Raw genomic sequence first — 14393 nt, 5'->3', positions numbered from 1 at the left:
AAAGGCTAGGCAGTTGCATGACAATTTGGTAAAGAAATTGCCTGCAACTAGTGGTGATGTGAGTGAATTTAAGGCCAGCAAAGGTTGGTTTGAAAGATTTAAGAATCGTAGTGGCATACTTAGTGTGATTAGGCGTGGTGAGGCTGCCAGTTATGTTGTGCGACAGAAGTCCAGTGACTCTCAAGCTGGTCCTAGTGGCATTAAAAGAAGAAGGGAAGTAACCCCGGAAAAGGACTTGCTACCTCAAGTCCTAATGGAAGGGGATTACCCTTCTAAACACTAACATCTCTCCCCCTCCTCCCATCCCATCAATCATCACCAGATCTTCATTAAAGGTAAGTGTCAATTATTTTATTGTTATTGTAATTATTCTTTTGCATTAAACTTAATATTTCATGTAGTAAAATTTTTTTTTCATACTTTTGGGTGTCTTGCACGGATTAATTTGATTTCCATTATTTCTTATGAGGAAAATTGATTCGGTTTTCGATATTTTCGGTATTCGATGAGTTTTCAGGAATGAATTAATATCATTTACACTCACTCACCCATTTGACCATAAACAGAAATATCAATCCCAATCTCAAAATAATGAATCTTAACTAGTCATAAGTTGGCCTGTGATACTCCAATACTGAAACTATGTATAGTGCCAAAACAAAAGCATTCACATTGCTAAACTCACAAACCAGTATTTAGTCACATAGCCATAATACCAACTTACCTCATAATTTTGTAATATTTTAAACTTAAGATTTAATCTAAGTCTGCCCGAAATGCCTAGCCATGCTAGGTGTTCTAGTGGTACACTCTGTAATTATTATTTTACTACATGTAAACCACACAATAACCAAATTCTGTAAACTCAGCATTGTAATCCTTATAGAGAATAAACTTTGAATTGAATTGAATTGAATTGAAATACCGGGGGTCCACTGTATAATTATTTTTTTTTTCGAAAAATATCCGACCCTGAGAACAAGTTTAGGAGAGGGCCTGCCGACCCTTTTGAAAGGGTTAATGACCCTGCTTCTGAGCTGCCAGATCCCAAACATATGGGCACGTGGCTGAGAGAGAGCACAGCGCAAATCTCCATCAACATTCAGCTTGTTTCTGTATTTGGTCTTGACAGCAACTGGTGCAGAAAATGCAGCCTCACATAAATACTTAGAGACAAACATTATTTTGGCCTTTGATGTTCCCCCCATCCCCTGAGGAAATCACTCACAATCCTGGGGCTCACTGCTGGTTCTTAACCTGGTTAAGAAAACCACTGGTTAAGAATACAGCTGGTTCTTAACCAGGGGTGAGCCCCCTGGTTAAGAACCACTGCGCTACACCAACTGGAGTTCTGCACTTTTTTTTTTTTTTTTTTTCAACAAGTCGGCCATCTCCCACTGAGGCAGGGTGACCCAAAAAAGAAAGAAAATCCCCAAAAAGAAAATACTTTCATCATCATTCAACACTTTCACCACACTCACACATTATCACTGCTTTTGCAGAGGTGCTCAGAATACAACAGTTTAGAAGCATATACTGTACGTATAAAGATACACAACATATCCCTCCAAACTGCCAATATCCCAAACCCCTCCTTTAAAGTGCAGGCATTGTACTTCCCATTTCCAGGACTCAAGTCCGACTATATGAAAATAACCGGTTTCCCTGAATCCCTTCACTAAATATTACCCTGCTCACACTCCAACAGATCGTCAGGTCCCAAGTATCATTCGTCTCCATTCACTCCTATCTAACACGCTCATGCACGCTTGCTGGAAGTCCAAGCCCCTTGCCCACAAAACCTCCTTTACCCCCTCTTTCCAACCCTTTCGAGGACGACCCCTACCCCTCCTTCCTTCCCCTATAGATTTCTGCACTTATGTACAGTTATTGTTGTTGGGGTTTATAAGGCCACTAACAGATTCTGTACAGTTGTATGTGCTCATAAGGAATGTAAATACACAGAAGGTAAACATAAGGCTAACAGTGTGAAAAAGTTACAGTGGCCAATTAACCAGTGTGATGGGCCTTCCAACAGGTTGCTCTTCCATGAATGGTTCATAGAACCTTATCAAAGAAACAATAAATAGTTGTTAATAAAGTATTTCAAAATAGCATAACATTTCATATGATGTAATAGTCTAACCTACTACAGTTAAAAATGAAATAATATACACAATTGAGAGCTTTCATGTAAATCTTTGATATAGTGGAACCTCGGTTTTCGAATTTAACTCATTCCAGATTTCAATTCATCAACCAAAATCAATGAGAACTAAAGCAATTTTTCCCATAAAGAATAATGTAAATAGAATTAATCCATTCCAGACTCCAAATGAAAATATAATAATAAATTAATAATGTACTAACTACAGCACAGGGAAACTAAAAATGAATACTAAACAAAAATTTAACTGAAATACTGTACAGTAAATGAAAATTTAACTGCCCTTTACCTGTCAGAGGAGAGCTACTGTTGTTTCTCTCTTTGTATCTTTTCACCACCAACACCCTGTTCTGGCTCACTGGTTCTCTCTCTCACTAAAAACCTGTCCAATGAGGTTTGTTTCAGGCTCTGTTTTAACACTTGTCTAAACTGAGACATACACTGTCATGACAGATGGCCACTTCTTTGTCTGGATGGTATTTTTCAGCAAATTCCTGCACTTCATACCATTTACCACACATTTCCTTGACAAATGCAATGGGGACATCATCCCTTGCCTCCTCTTCCTCTGATGACAGCTCCTCCACTGCAGTCTGTTGCTGCTCCTTCTGAAGGTCTAGAAGTTCTTCTATGGTGAGTTCAGTTCTATGCTCCACCACCAGCTCCTCATCATCATGTTCAGTCACCTCTGGGCCCAAGGTTTTCCCTAGGAACACAATATCCTTTACTGGCTCAGGCCCAACTTCAAAGCCTCCAAAATCCCTGGCTGCCACAAAGTCGGGCCACAATTTCTTCCATGCTGACTGCATAGTCCTGGAAGACACATTCCTGGAAGACATGCTCCAGAGCACGTGACCTGAGTCGCTTTGTCCATACATATGAAAACTTGTCTGTCAACAACCAAGAAAACGTATGAAAACCAGGAAATTTTTTTCTCGAACACCTCGTTTGAAAACTGATTTATTTGACAAGTAATGCAATCAACAGCCGAAGTTAGACTGTATTCCTTGAGAAATGTGCGCTTGTGAGTGCACACACATGAAAGTGCTAGAGTTTTCTATTTTGTTTTTCACTATTAGCTTAACATACTTGCAGTCAGATATTTTATGTGATTACTTGCTCTGATATAATAAGTTAAGACTATTACCAAAACATTGATTAAAACAGATTTTTTCAGAATACCAGTTATACAGTGGACATACAACGAAAAACTGATGTAACTCTTGTGAAAGCCATGCTGTTAGCCACACCAGTTAATGTGTTCAACATATTGGTGTGGTCATCTCAGGGTTTGACTAACCTCTACTACACCACAAGCTCTGTCCCCACACTGTTTGCAATGGTAAGACTGTTCATTTTACTTGTAACTTCTTTAATACTTCAAACATTAACTCTCTCACTGTCTCCAATGAAGATCTATGTTACAGGTGCCAGTTTTGCTCATGCACCCTTAAATATGCTGTGAGCAGTAAATTTTGTTATAGACATGATAGAATGAGTGTGTGGTGGATATACACAGTGCAAAACAATTCTGCCTGATGCAGCATGATGGGGAAAGGAAACTTCTTACCTTATGGTGGCTTAAGATAGCAATTTTGTGTGTTTTCTAATGAAATAAAGATGATTTTGATAGATTTCAGACTGGAAGTAGCTTGAAACAGGACTCAAAGTGGTGGAAATATTTGATTTTTTGACAATTTTGCTGCAGAATGGTAAAACCCCTCCTACCCTGGTTAGTTTTATGGGTTTTTACTAAGGTCTCCTTTAGTTACTGGGATCACCTAAACCATGGCTAGTTGTTATTGGTTATATGCATCTTATCTGAGAAATAGGGTAAAGACTTTGATTTTGTGTGTAATGATGGATTGAAAATGAAGGGCATGTGTTATACAGGAGAGGAAAGAAAAGATTGCTTTAGTAGCTAGAATGTCTACAATGTTTATTTTGGACTGTTTTTAAATTAGAATTTGTTGAATTTTGCACTGTATCAGGTAGTGCCTGTGTTCAGTGTGTTTGAGCAATGGAAATACCTGAAAACTCAAGTTGAGCAAAATCACCAATGCATAAATTGTGCACAAAGTACTAACTTTGTGCCTGTGTAATTCCGTGTTTCCATAATTTTTACGCTTTTTGGTGTCATTACCTTCAGAAAAAGATTCTTTCCTATTTCAGAAGATAAAATTGTTATTATTCCTTACTGAAAAATCATGACACTGTCAGGAGTTAATTTCAGGGATCACATAAAGGATAAGATTAATGGTATATAATACTGACAAGTTGATGAATGAGACACAAGTGAAACAGTTGGGTATTTGTATTCGATTGATAAAGCCTGCTGCACAGGTGAAACATTTCAGCGGTGAAGATACCTGGGTGTTGCACAATACATAGTTCTCATTCATCAACTTGTTTACCACTGTACTTGTGGTGATTATGTACTATATAGTAGCCAGAAGGACTTGAACCCAAGTCATCAGCTCTTCACAAGTGTAAATAGCTGACATACTGATATCTTAACCCTTTCACTGTCAAGACTCCTGAAATTAATATATCTCTCAGTGTCCACATTAAAAAACATCTGAAGTGGTAAAAAAATTTCTGAAGATAACGATGCCAAAAGTATGATGGAAAACTTATGGAATTATGCAGGTGCAAAGTTAGTGGACTGGGTGCAATTTATGCATTGGCAATTTCATCCACTTTGAGTCCTATTTTAGCCAAATTTATTGCCACTTCTTAGAAAAATTCTTAGCTATTTTGCTAGCATGCTTTTTGTTTTATCTATTGAGCACAAGAAACTGCCCAATTTGCCATTATAACTACCCTATATAGTACACAGAAGTCGATAATTTGGTCAGTTTTACACAAAATTAAATAAATTCCAATTTAAAAACAGAGTCCAAAATAAAGAACATAAACATTCATGCACTAAAACATCTTTTTTGTTCCAATTTGAATTCATATTTACAAAAAAACTGAATAATATTTACCCTTTTTTTCTCGGATAAAAAAATATAACTAGGAATGATTGGTCATTGTTTTCACATTCCAATAACTGAATTAGACCTATTAAAAACCCATAAAACAGACTGGGGTGTAAGGGGGGTCTTAACCATACTTAGGAAAATCAGCAAAAATCTAATATTTCTGTTACTTTAAACCCAATTTCAAGCTGCTCATGGTCCTGAAACCAACCAAAATTATCTTTATTTCAGTAGTATTACTTCCATTCTATCAAATGATACCAAGAAATAGCCAATAAAATTGTAAAAACCATCCTAGTTTGCTATTTTAAACCAAACACAAGGTCTGAGTTTTGCTTTTCCCATCATGCACCATGTGGGGCAGCACAGACTAGTCTCTCATATCTAGGCCAAAATTTACCACTCACAGCCTATCTTGAGGTAGCTGTGCTCAAAACATAGATCTATGTGAAGGACCCTGGCATCAATAACTGCCACTCAAAGGGCTAAGCCACGAAGCTACAGATGCCTCATAACTTTGAGTAACCAGCCATAATTCTAGCCATGTTTTCTTGAAAGCTAGCCACACTAGTTAGTATTGCTAGTCTTACAAGTAATACAGTGGACCCCCGCATAACGATTACCTCCGAATGCAACCAATTATGTAAGTGTATTTATGTAAGTGCGTTTGTACATGTATGTTTGGGGGTCTGAAATGGACTAATCTACTTCACAATATTTCTTATGGGAACAAATTCGGTCAGTACTGGCACCTGAACATACTTCTGGAGTGAAAAAATATCGTTAACCGGGGGTCCACTGTACTATGTTCTTGCTTACTCTGCAGAAACAAGTACATACAAATTTTTATTCCTTTGCAGAGATTACAATATGTCATTTACACTTTATAAAATGTTATGTACAAAGAAAGCCACTAATATGCCTGAGGATTTCGAGCAGACTGATCCTAATGCTAACACACTACTTAAAACTGGACATAGGTTTAAGTGGTAAATTTTTATTATGTATTCATTATTTTACCTTATTAATAAAGAGAGGTAGCCAAAAATTTTGTAAATAATAAGATCTACAGTAGTGAGGTAGCAAAAGACAAATACAGTAATAGTGTTTCAGTTAGTACAATATACAATGTTACAAAGGTACAGTTGTAAGCATGTATTAATGTTTTAGACTGATCAAGCAGTCCTGAGATTTTTGGGATTTCTTTTCAGTCATTTCAAACTGGTTGAATGATATAGTATAGTGTTGGTATAGTTAATTTTGGGAGATGAGATGATTTTTAAGTATAGCCATAAAGTGACTGGCAGGCAGGGAACCTTTTGTCTGCAATACTTCTGTGTGTATACTTCTGCTTGTTCTTATGGAGTACATTGAGTACTACGTAAATGGTATAATGGACAATTCTTTATGGCTTATATATAAGATACAATTTTAATTTCCTAGGTAATGAAAGGGTGGCATCATGTCCTGTATGCTGACGTGACTGCTATAATCACCAGTAAAACTGGGGAAATGATTCTTAAGCTGCATGACGATGGAGTTGGAGGTCAGTTACTCCTGAGAATTGTGTTCTAATCATTTATTAGGCACAGTATCCTCATTATGAAATATATTATGTCTTGCCTTTCTTTTTAGTTCTGAATATCTTTAGAATGCTACTTTGGTTGGACCTGAAGCTTTATTTTTTTTACATATTTCCTACAGTTTATTATTCTACCTCAGCTTATTGTAAATCAGTGCAGCTACTCCATTATGAAAATTTGAGGAATTTGATAGAAAAAGAGTATTATTAATGTCAGCAATTCTGACACCTCTTTAGTGCTCTTTAATGCTATCAGAGAGAGAGTGAGTGGTGGTGCATTGAGACATGTGTGGAGACAAAGAATGTTACCCATGAAGACAAAAAGGGAATGAACAAACACTGTTATGTTTTTTTAAACACTACAATGAGGAGGAGGAGACTGGAGGCAGTGATGTCATGTTTAGCCATTTCAAGTGCTGAGTGTCGGGATTTAAAAAAAAAAAAAATCCTCTGAAATGGTAGAAAATCATATTCTGAAGGTAATGACATAAAAAATCCAAAACTTTATGAAAACTTTACAGAATTACACAGTTGCAAACTATTATAATCATAAGTAAGTGTTAAACCCATAAGGGTCATACAGCTCTGATAAACAGGTATACAGCTGGCAGTATGGGTACTGTTTATGCATCAGCAATTTTGCTCACTCTGGGTCCCATTTTCAGCTAACTGCATTCCCCAATTTGATCCAATTCCTAGGTATGTCACTAGTATGCCTTCAGTTCTATTGTTTGAGTATAAGAAACTGCTCACTCATCTATCAAAACGGCATACGCTATAAAGTTCACAGAAGTCCGTACAGCCTCCCCTCAGCAACGTACGTGCTCATTTACCAACAACTCGGACTTATGATGGACTCTCTGACCAGTATGCATACCTAAATAATGTATATTAGATCTGAGTTCCTCTATTCTGTACAGTGGACCCCCGGTTTACGATCAGCTCCCAATGCGACCAATTATGTAAGTGCGTTTATACATGTATGTTTGGGGGTCTGAAATGGACTAATCTAATTCACAATATTCCTTATGGGAACAAATTCGTTCAGTAATGGCACCTGAACATACTTCAGGAATGAAATAATATCGTAAGCCGGGGGTCCACTGTATTTTACAATACATATACAGTATTGTCGGCAATATTGTCAGGTACATTTGAATAATCTTTTGTTAGATTATGTATTGATGGGTAGGCTCCAGGATGTACATGTTTATAGAGGAGCAACTGATATATCAGATCATTATTTAGTTGTAGCTACAGTTAGAGTAAGAGGTCTACCTGGAGTCTACCTGGAGGGCATTCCAGGGATCAACGCCCCCGTGGCCCGGTCCACGACCAGGCCTCCCGGTGGATCAGGGCCTGATCAACAAGGCTGTTACTGCCGGCCGCATGCAATCCAACGTACAAACCACAGTCCGGCTGATCCGGCACCGTCTTTAGGTATCTGTCCAGCTCCCTCTTGAAGACAACCAGGGGTCTTCCCGTAATGCCCCTTATTGCTGGTGGGAGTCTGTTGAACAGTCTTGGGCCCCGGACACTTATTGTGTTTTCTCTTAGTGTACCAGTGATGTCCCTACTTTTCACTGGGGGTATGTTGCATTGCCTGCAAAAATTTTTTGCTTTCGTATGGAGTGATTGCTGTGTGCATATTAGGGACCAGTCCCTCCAGAATCTTCCAGGTGTAGATTATGATATATCTTTCTCGCCAGCGCTCTAGTGAGTACAAGTCAAGTGCTTCCAGGCGCTCCCAGTAGTTAAGGTGTTTGATGGAACTTATACATGCAGTAAAGGTTCTCTGTACATTCTCTAGTTCTGCAATTGCACCTGCCTTGAATGGGGATGTTAATGTACAGCAGTATTCCAGCCTAGAGAGAATAAGTGATTTAAAAACGATCATCATTGGCTTAGCATCTCGTCTTAAATGTTCTCATTATCCATCCTACCAGTTTCCTAGCAGTTGCGATAGTGGCATTGTTGTGGTCCTTGAAGGTGAGGTCTTCGGACATTACCACACCCAGGTCCTTCACATTAATTTTCCGCTCTATTGTGTGAATGGAGTTTGTAGTATACTCAGTCGTAGTTATTATTTCCTCCAGTTTTCCATAACAGAGTGGTTGGAATTTGTCTTCATTGAACATCATATAGTTCTCTGTTGCCTATTGGAAAACTTGGTTTATATCTTCTTGGAGCTTTGCCGTGTCCTTAATGGATGACACTCTCATGCAGATCCTATTATCGTCTGCAAAAGATGATACAGTGCTGTGGTTTTCATCTCTATGTCTGATATGAGAATAAGGAACAGGATAGGTGCGAGTACTGTGCCTTGTGGGACAGAGCTCTTTACTATGGCAGCATCTGATTTAACTCTGTTTACCACTACTCTTTGTGTGCAATTGGTTAGAAAGTTGAAGATCCATCTGCTTACTTTGCCAGTTATCCATTTAGCATGCATTGTGTGTGCTATTGCACCATGGTCGCACTTGTCAAAGGCTTTTGCAAAGTCTGTGTATACTATATCTGCATTCTGTTTGTTTTCCAGTGCATCTAGGACCATATCATAGTGCTCTAGCAGTTGCGAAAGGCAGGAGCAACCTGCTCTGAAACCATGTTGCCCTGGGTTGTGCAATTTTTGGGAGTCCAGGTGGTTTGCTATCCTGCTTCTTAGAACTCTTTCAAAGATTTTTATGATGTGAGACATTAAAGTTATTGGTCTATAGTTCTTAGCTACTGCTTTGCTGCCACCTTTATGGAGTGGGGATATATCTGTTGTTTTTAGTGACTGTGGAATCTCGCCTGTGTCTAAGCTCCTTCTCCATAGTATACATGTACTTAGGGCCCGTGAGAGGGGCTTCTTGCAGTTTTTAATGAACACCGAGTTCCACGAGTCTGGGCCTGGGGCTGAGTGCATGGGCATGTCATCGATGGCTTTCTCAAAGTCTAGTGGAGTTAGGGTTATGTCATAAATATGGCCTACATTGGCAGGGCTTTAAGTCTCATTCATGAAAAAATTGTTTGGATTGTCTATCTTTAAACTGGTTAGTGGCTTGCTGAACACTGAGTCATACTGCGTTTTCAGTATCTCTCTCATTTTTTTTGTTGTCGTCTGTGTAGGATCCATCTTGTCTGAGCAGGGGCCCTATACTAGAAGTGGTTTTTGACTTGTTTTTGGCATATGAAGAGAAATATTTAGAATTTCTTTCAATTTCATTAATTGCTTTTAGCTCATCTTGTCTCTCCTGGATCCTGTATGAGTCCTTTAACTTTAGCTCAATATTTTCCACTTCCCTGGTTAGCATTTCCTTCCGTGTATCAGATAATCTGGCATTCTTGAGGAGCTCAATGATTCTTCGTCTTCTGTAGAGCAAGAGGAAAATGGCAACAGCAAGTACGAGATAGGTGATAGTATATAAGCTAGGGGAGGAAGGAGTTTGGGTGAGATATAAGCAGCTATTGGCAGAAAGGTGGGCTAGTGCAAGTATGAGTAGTGGGAGAGGGGGGGGGTTGAAGAGGGTTGGAATAGTTTTAAAAATGTAGTATTAGAATGTGGGGCAGAAGTTTGTGGTTATAGGAGGGTGGGTGCAGGAGGAAAGAGGAGTGATTGGTGGAATGATGAAGTAAAGGGTGTGATAAAAGAGAAAAAGGTAGCTTATGAGAGGTTTTTACAAAGCAGAAGTGTTATAAGAAGAGCGGAGTATATGGAGAGTAAAAGAAAGGTGAAGAGAGTGGTGAGAGAGTGCAAAAGGAGAGCAGATGATAGAGTGGGAGAGGCACTGTCAAAAAAATTTAATGAAAACAAGAAAAAACAAAAAAACAAAAAAAAAAATAAAAAAGAAAAAATTTTGGAGTGAGTTAAACAAGTTAAGAAAGCCTAGGGAACAAATGGATTTGTCTGTTAAAAACAGAGTAGGGGAGTTAGTAAATGGGAAGATGGAGGTATTGGGTAGAGGGCGGGAATATTTTGAGGAACTTTTAACCCTTAAACTGTCCAAACGTAGATCTATGTTTGCATGCATAGCGCTTCAAATGTAGATCAACATTTTATTTTTCATTCCTTTAAATTTGGCACAATAGGCTTGAGTCGCCTAGACATGAAAGAATGGGTCTGTGCACTCAGTGTGTGCACTATTAAAAAAATTTGGGAGCACTTAGTACCTTGTGGGAGTACCAGTTCAATTGAGCGCCAGCTAGAGCAAATAGCGTGGCAAACACCAGGGATTCACTGATCCCATGTCACATTAACACTCCCATTTTAAGAAGAAAGTAAAAACAGGTTAGATAAATACATGAGTGAGTGTGGGTGGGTGTGAGTTGGACCTGACTAGCTTGTGCTACTAGGTCTGATGTCATGCTCCTTCCTTCAATGGATGTTACCTGACTAGGTGGGTCATTGGTCTAAGCCGGGGAAGGGGTGACATGTACCTGCCTTGCATGGGCCAGTAGGCCTGCTGCAGTGTTCATTCTTTCTTATGTTCTTATGTATTTGACAGGCTGGCCAGCTGGCTGGCTTTGGTTGTTTCTGGCTGTCTCTCTGTCTATATCTCTATCTGTGTCTATCTGTATCTCTATCTATATCTCTGTCTGTCTATATCTCTGTCTATGTATATCTGTCTATCATGTACACATAAGTACAATTATACATAGTGTAAATTACCTAGGATAATCCAAAAATTCCAGGCAAAGATAGACAGATAGATAGACAGAAACATCTTTGTGTGTATCAGTGAAAACAAAGCCAGGGTTCCCCGAGCACCCATTTATCAAATGTCACTGAGTTGATAACAGATGTCATAACACGATTCTTCAAGGAGTGTGATATACATATACTCCAGGCAGACAGACAGACAGATAGATAGACAGGCAGATAGACAGACAGATAAATAGACAGAGACGAGACATGTTTGTGTGTAACAGTGATAACAGATACAGCGAGGGTTAGCTGGAGCAATGGGCATTTATCAAATGTCACTGGGTTGTCAACAGTATAGGAATGCCTTTCATAACAACATGCTTCAAGGTATATGCCAGGGTATCTTAAACATTGCTGGGACCAATAAATACTTTGCATATACATGTATTTCTAGACAATAATAAATAACCCAGGCAGGTGTAAATGTTCACCTGTCAATGTGATTGTGACTATTTGAGCACTATTTCAGTACCTAATATTAGTGTCAGAATAAAGAGTGGCTATGAAATTACAAGAACTATTATAAATTGTAATTATCAGAACATAAAAAATATATAAATTAAAATAAAAACGAGAAAAAAAGGTATATTGGCAACACTTCTGCAAGGGGCAGGAGTCGATGTTGCCGACAGGTGAGCATCCAGAGCCAACTTCACGGTCTTATATCTCGGTAAGTACTGACCCTAAATTTTTTTTTATCCTATAACACGTAGAAAAATGTGCTCTTCATTTTAAAAGAAAAAAAAAAAGATTTTTTATTTCTCAAAATATTTGGAGTGCCATGTGAGTGAACGTAGATCTACGTTTGGACAGTTTAAGGGTTAAATGTCGATGAAGAAAGGGAGGCGGTAATTTCATGCATTGGCCAGGGAGGTATACCATCTTTAAGAAGTGAAGAAGAGCAGGATGTGAGTGTGGGGGAGGTACGTGAGGCATTATGTAGAATGAAAGGGGGTAAAGCAGCTGGAACTGATGGGATCATGACAGAAATGTTAAAAGCAGGGGGAGATATAGTGTTGGAGTGGTTGGTATTTTTGTTTAATAAATGTATTAAAGAAGAGAAGATACCTAAGGATTGGCAGAGAGCATGTATAGTTCCTTTATATAAAGGGAAGGGGGACAAAAGAGATTGTAAAAATTATAGAGGAATTAGTTTATTGAGTATACCAGAAAAAGTGTACGGTAGGGTTATTATTGAAAGAATTAGAGGTAAGACAGAATGTAAGACTGTGGATGAGCAAGGAGGTTTTAGAGTGGGTAAGGGATGTGTAGATCAAGTGTTTACATTGAAGCATATATATGAACAGTATTTAGATAAAGGTAGGGAAGTTTTCATTGCATTTATGGATTTAGAAAAGGCATATGATAGAGTGGATAGGGAAGCAATGTGGCAGATGTTGCAAGTATATGGAATATGTAGTAAGTTACTAAATGCTGTAAAGTGTTTTTATGAGGATAGTGAGGCTCAGGTTAGGGTGTGTAGAAGAGAGGGAGACTACTTCCCGGTAAAAGTAGGTCTTAGACATTGATGTGTAATGTCACCATGGTTGTTTAATATATTTATAGATGGGGTTGTAAAAGAAGTAAATGCTAGGGTGTTTGGGAGAGGGGTGGGATTAAATTATGGGGAATCAAATACAAAATGGGAGTTGACACAGTTACTTTTTGCTGATGATACTGTGCTTATGGGAGATTCTAAAGAAAAATTGCAAAGGTTAGTGGACGAGTTTGGGAGTGTGTGCAAAGGTAGTAATTTGAAAGTGAACATAGAAAAGAGTAAGGTGATGAAGGTATCAAATGATTTAGATAAAGAAAAATTGGATATAAAATTGGAGAGGAGGAATATGGAAGAAGTGAATGTTTTCAGATATTTGGGAGTTGACATGTCAGCAGATGGATTTATGAAGGATGAGGTTAATCATAGAATTGATGAAGGAAAAAAGGTGAATGGTGCATTGTGGAGACAAAAAACTTTATCTATGGAGGCAAAGAAGGGAATGTATGAAAGCATAGTGGTACCAACACTCTTATATGGGTGTGAAGCTTGGGTTGTAAATGCCACAGCGAGGAGACAGTTGGAGGCAGTGGAGATGTCCTGTCTAAGGGCAATGTGTGGTGTAAATATTATGCAGAAAATTCGGAGTGTGGAAATTAGGAGAAGGTGTGGAGTAAATAAAAGTATTAGTCAGATGACTGAAGAGGGGTTGTTGAGGTGGTTTGGTCATTTAGAGAGAATGGATCAAAGTAGAATGACATGGAGAGCATATAAATCTGTAGGGGAAGGAAGGCGGGGTAGGGGGTCACCCTTGAAAAGGTTGGAGGGAGGGGGTAAAGGAGGTTTTGTGGGCAAGGGGCTTGGACTTCCAGCAAGCGTGCATGAGCGTGTTAGATAGAAGTGAATGGAAATGAATGGTATTTGGGACCTGACGAGCTGTTGGAGTGTGAGCAGGGTAATATTCAGGGAAACTGGTTATTTTTATATAGCCAGACTTGAGTCCTGGAAATGGGAAGTACAGTGCCTGCACTTTAGAGGTGTTTGGGATATTGGCAGTTTGGAGGGAAATGTTATGTATCTTTATACGTAACTGCTTCTAAACTGTTGTATACTGAGCACCTCTGCAAAAACAGCGATTATGTGTGAGTGAGGTGAAAGTGTTGAATGATGATGAAAGTATTTTCTCTTTGGGGATTTTTTCTTTTTGGGTCACCCTGCCTCGGTGGGAGATGGCCAGCTTGTTATAAAAAAAAAGTACACTAATGTATAAACATTTAGAAATATACTAAAAATGTTTTAAATGGAGCAAAGGTGACATTAAAACAACAGCAAAGATGGGCGACATAAACCCACTACCATTAGTATGCTCCTTGCTTAGCGTCAAATTCGTTTACCAACGTGGTCTTACGAACAGAACTCCGTCATTAAGTAAGAGAGAGACTAATTTTGCCAATTTACACAAAATTAAACAAACTCCA

At 38.6% G+C, this 14393-nt stretch overlaps 1 protein-coding gene across 2 annotated transcripts in view; it reads left to right on the top strand.

The window, feature by feature from the left end:
* Nucleotides 1-6751, top strand: part of LOC128700829 (calcium-activated chloride channel regulator 2) — a 134454-nt gene extending 127703 nt beyond the window's left edge. The window contains exons 10-11 of one of the 2 annotated variants that reach the window (XM_070097018.1): nucleotides 3345-3509; nucleotides 6595-6751. In XM_070097018.1, coding sequence (XP_069953119.1) covers nucleotides 3345-3509; nucleotides 6595-6726 — 297 coding nt within the window. In that variant the 3' untranslated portion in view covers nucleotides 6727-6751. Of the gene's footprint in view, nucleotides 1-3334; nucleotides 3510-6594 lie in introns of those variants that run through there. The other variant, XM_070097019.1, reaches the window with a different exon arrangement.
* Nucleotides 6752-14393: the final 7642 nt, after the last annotated feature.

This window comes from Cherax quadricarinatus, chromosome 56 (assembly GCF_038502225.1).
Source record: "Cherax quadricarinatus isolate ZL_2023a chromosome 56, ASM3850222v1, whole genome shotgun sequence".
In the NCBI taxonomy this organism is placed as follows: Eukaryota; Metazoa; Arthropoda; class Malacostraca; order Decapoda; family Parastacidae; genus Cherax; species Cherax quadricarinatus.
Note: the sequence above shows the minus strand (reverse complement) of the source record. Positions and strands in the feature narration are given on the sequence as shown.